At 51.7% G+C, this 4,410-nt stretch overlaps 1 protein-coding gene across 2 annotated transcripts in view; it reads left to right on the top strand.

Annotated features, from left to right (window-relative positions):
• The first annotated feature begins 313 nt into the window (after positions 1-313).
• Positions 314-4,410, top strand: part of DQX1 (DEAQ box RNA-dependent ATPase 1) — an 8,595-nt gene continuing 4,498 nt past the window's right edge. Inside the window, exons 1-8 of one of the 2 annotated variants that reach the window (XM_011946099.1) lie at positions 314-514; positions 898-1,153; positions 1,433-1,626; positions 2,325-2,709; positions 3,075-3,302; positions 3,394-3,493; positions 3,595-3,753; positions 3,838-4,029. In XM_011946099.1, coding sequence (XP_011801489.1) covers positions 917-1,153; positions 1,433-1,626; positions 2,325-2,709; positions 3,075-3,302; positions 3,394-3,493; positions 3,595-3,753; positions 3,838-4,029 — 1,495 coding nt within the window. In that variant the 5' untranslated portion in view covers positions 314-514; positions 898-916. The remainder of the gene's footprint in view (positions 515-897; positions 1,154-1,432; positions 1,627-2,324; positions 2,710-3,074; positions 3,303-3,393; positions 3,494-3,594; positions 3,754-3,837; positions 4,030-4,410) is intronic. The other variant, XM_011946100.1, reaches the window with a different exon arrangement.

The following is a 4,410-nucleotide window of genomic DNA, read 5'->3' as shown; positions in this document are numbered from 1 at the left end:
TGTATGTTGTCTCTCTGGATCTCAAGAGCCCTGTGAGTGGGTTCCTTATTCCTTGGCTTGGGGGGATGGGGGTGAGAGTCTTCTTGTACATTTGAAGGGGGTAGTCAGACTGCAACTGTCTAAAATCAACTCCTCATGCCAAGCGATGAGTGATAAATTAAGGAAGTGTAACTGAACTGAAGACCCAGCTTGGGTGATCAGCCCAGGTTTTGGACGAAGCTGCTGCAAAACTACAAGTCCCAGCATGCCTTTCGTAAGCACACTACACATCATCTGTAGAGTTCACACATGCTCAGTGTGGTGGCTGAAGCCTGTTTTCCATAGGTTCCTGACTAGGTTAAATAAGGTGGGGCAAATAGCCCCACCCCAAAAGCAGGCTTCAGGATTTGAAGTTTGAGCCTAGCCCTGAGGTAGAGCCGGAATTTACCTTTGTACTTCACACGGTCAGGGTTGGTGGTGACTACGTGGGTCTGGAGCTGGCTGCCGTCCTGACACGTCCTAGAGCTGCAAGCAGGTTTGAATCCAGGATCACTTGGACTGCTGTTCCTCTCCCCACCCCTATATTCTTTATCTTTTCCCTTCAGGACTTTCCCACAGGTTACTAGGTCTCACATAATTTCTACTGCCCTTGAGGACCCCTGCCTAAGTAAGATTCCTACTACCTGCCGATAGGGTACTAGTATCAGGTAGGTTTCTACTACCTGACTATAGGGACTGTCGACTAACTCTCAGTAGCCCCTTATCAAAATACCTAGCACTGTTTCCTCGCAGGAAATGCTGGGAAGGGTGGGCCACAGAGCATGATCAACTGAAGGTAGAGGTTAAGGATCAGGGCTGAGGTGGGAAGATGGTGTCAGTCACCAAATATGACCTTACTGGCTGCTCTGCCTTCTGCAGGTCCTGCCAGAGAGCCACCATGGCCTCTCAGCCTCTCGGGCTGGCAGAAGAGTATGGCCCAAGTCCTGGGGAATCTGAACTGGCTGTGAACCCCTTTGATGGGCTTCCCTTCTCTTCCCGCTACTATGAGCTGCTGGAGCAGCGCCACGCCTTGCCCATCTGGGCTGCTCGCTTTGCCTTCTTGGAGCAGTTGGAGAGTAACCCCACTGGAGTGGTGCTGGTGTCTGGGGAGCCTGGTTCTGGCAAGAGCACCCAGGTGTGGTGGGGGTTGTGGGGGCAGGCTGATTCTGGGAGTGGACAAAGGGAGGAGCTAGGGAATTGGCCTTTCCCTGGGCACTGGGGGTACTGGGCTTCGTGGGGTCATGAGGAAGGTAAACAAAGAGAGATGCGATGGGTCAGGCTGGCCCAGGAGGCTGGTGAAAGACCAGGGGACTCCCCAAATATAGAAAGATTAAAGTGGCCATAGTTCCCTGAGCACTTCTGACTGAAGTCCTACATCTTCCTCACTGGTTGTCCTTTCCTACTTCTATCCCAGATCCCTCAGTGGTGTGCAGAGTTTGTGCTGGCCAGAGGGTTCCAGAAAGGACAGGTTACTGTCACGCAGCCCTACCCTCTTGCAGCCCGGAGCCTGGCTGTGAGGGTTGCTGATGAGATGGACCTGACCCTGGGTCATGAGGTTGGATACAGCATCCCCCAGGAGGACTGCACAGGGCCCAACACCCTGCTCAGGTGGGGGCCTCTGCAGGCCTTACCCAAATCTAATTCCCCTCACTCTGTAGAAACAAACCCATTCCTCTGGCATCTCACCATACCCTCCCTCAGCCCAACTCACTCTTTTTTATTTTATTTTATTTATTTTGGAGACAGGGTCTCACTCTGTCACCCAGGCTGGAGTGCAGTGGTACAATCACAACTCACTGCAGCCTCAACCTCCCGGGCTCAAGTGATCCTCCCACCTCAGCCTCCCAAGTAACTGGGATGACAGGCGCATACCACCACGCCTGGCTAATTTTTATATTTTTTGCCATGTTGCCCAGCCTGGTCTCAAACCCCTGGGCTCAAGTGATCCGCCCACCTCGGTCTCCCAAAGTGTAAGGCATGAGCCACCGTGCCTGACTCCCACTAACTCTAAATTGTGTGTGGTACAATGGCTAAATTAAGCCCTTGAATCCCAGCCAGGGGCCTCAGACATTCAGCCTAACTCTCATCAGAAAAATGTCACTTCCCAGTTGGAGTATACCTTGTGAACAAAGTGTTCTCACTGGGGTTGTGGGGTCACAGTTATGGGTCCACAGGCTCAGGAAGTCACAGCAAATTTTTCTGACCTTCAATATCAAAATCTATGTCCCTTGGGGAGAAGTTCCCCTGAGCTTGTGTGGCTGGTCAGTGTCCACACTGATTCCTCTGCCCACTACCAATGTCAACAGGTTCTGCTGGGACAGGCTGCTTCTGCAGGAGGTGGCCTCGACCCGGGGCACTGGAGTCTGGGGCGTGCTGGTACTAGATGAGGCTCAGGAGCGGTCGGTGGCATCAGATTCACTCCAGGGGCTACTGCAAGATGCCAGGCTGGAAAACCTTCAGGGGGACCTCAGAGTGGTTGTGGTTACTGACCCAGCCCTTGAACCTAAGCTCCGAGCTTTCTGGGGCAATCCTCCTATTGTGCATATACCCAGAGAGGCTGGTGAGAGACCTTCCCCCATCTACCGGGACACCATCCCCCCTGACCGAGTGGAAGCTGCCTGCCAAGCAGTGCTTGAGTTGTGTCGGAAGGAGGCTCCAGGAGATGTGCTAGTGTACCTGCCCAGTGAGGAGGTAAAAAAAAAAAAAAAAAAAAAAAAAAAAGCCTGCAAAAGGAGGTACCCATCATCTTCTAGTCCTGGGGAATGCAAATGGGAGCAATGCCTGTTAGGAACAGTAGAGTTGCAGTATTTACTCTCCCCTGGGGTCCCAGAGAAAAACTTGAGGATTTCAGAGTAAAGAGGTTTACCACTCACTTTTTTATTCCCTTTAATGCAGAGATTTGTGATTCAGTGAACCCCTGAAATTATAAAACCTTCAACTTTATGAGTATTTGCATTTTTTCAGAGTGAAGGGCCATAACTTTCAACAGTCTTTCAAAGGAATCTGTGACCCCAAAAAAGGTGAGAACTGCCCTAATGTCCCACCCTTCTCCTCAGGAAATTTCCCTCTGCTGTGAATCCTTGTCCAGGGAGGTAGAGTCCCTGCCTCTCCAAAGGCTTCCACCACGAGTACTGCCCCTTCACCCAGACTGTGGACAAGCCGTTCAGGCTGTATATGAGGACATGGATGCCCGAAAGGTTGTGGTCACTCACTGGCTGGCTGACTTCTCCTTCTCCCTCCCTTCCATCCAACATGTCATCGACTCAGGACTGGAGCTCCGAAGTGTGAGTGAGAGAGAGAGATGGCGGTGGGGTAGTAAAGACAGAAATGGCCCACTCTGATCTGTCTTGGCCTTGGCTGGGGCACGGGCAACAGGTTTACAATCCTAGGATCCGAGCAGAATTCCAAGTGTTGAGGCCAATCAGCAAGTGTCAGGCAGAGGCAAGACGACTGCGAGCAAGAGGGTTCCCACCAGGTAAGAGCCTTTGCCCTCACTGAAATAAAAAACCCAAGAGTCACTAACATGCAAGCCCTGAGAAATCTACAGTGGTCTTTCCCAGGTCTTTTTCCCCTCAGGATCCTGCCTCTGCCTGTATCCTAAGTCCTTCTTAGAACTAGAAGCTCCACCACTGCCCCAACCCAGGGTGTGTGAGGAGAATCTGAGCTCCCTGGTATTACTACTAAAAAGGAGACAGATTGCAGAGCCAGGGGAGTGTCACTTCCTGGACCAGCCTGGTGAGTACCTCTCCTGCCCAAGTATTGCCATCTGACCACCCAGTTCTGAAATTTCACATCCTGTAAGCCCTGTTTCCTCACCAGCTCCAGAAGCATTGATGCAAGCCCTGGAAGATTTAGACTATCTGGCAGCCCTGGATGATGATGGGGACCTGTCAGATCTAGGCGTCATACTATCAGAATTCCCTCTGGCCCCTGAGCTGGCCAAAGCCCTGCTGGCCTCATGCGAGTTTGACTGTGTGGACGAGATGCTCACCCTGGCTGCCATGCTCACGGGTATAAATCCCTGCTGTAAATCTGTAGCTCTTACAGCCACTTCAGCCCTTCCCCTTGGGTGTTGGTGCTCCTGAGGCTAGCCCTTTCCTCTCTGCTCCAGTTGCCACCCCTCACAATGCCTAAAGAACCAGGCTTAGTCACCTATCTCCCTCTTGTCTCTTTAGCCTTTTTTCTCTGCTAGTTCTTGCCCCCAGCATGCTTAAATCTCTCCTAATCTGTTATTGTTAAAACTCACACACCCCTCTTCCTCAACCCTATCCTCCCCTTCAGCTATGCAGCATGATTTCTATCCTATTCTAACTGGTGTATGGCTCACCTACTGCACTCCAGCTTCAGGTCTACCATGCCAGTGCAACAGCTTTCAACTCACCAGTGACCTCC

This window comes from Colobus angolensis, unplaced genomic scaffold (assembly GCF_000951035.1).
Source record: "Colobus angolensis palliatus isolate OR3802 unplaced genomic scaffold, Cang.pa_1.0 Scaffold249, whole genome shotgun sequence".
Classification (NCBI taxonomy): domain Eukaryota; kingdom Metazoa; phylum Chordata; class Mammalia; order Primates; family Cercopithecidae; genus Colobus; species Colobus angolensis.
Note: the sequence above shows the minus strand (reverse complement) of the source record. Positions and strands in the feature narration are given on the sequence as shown.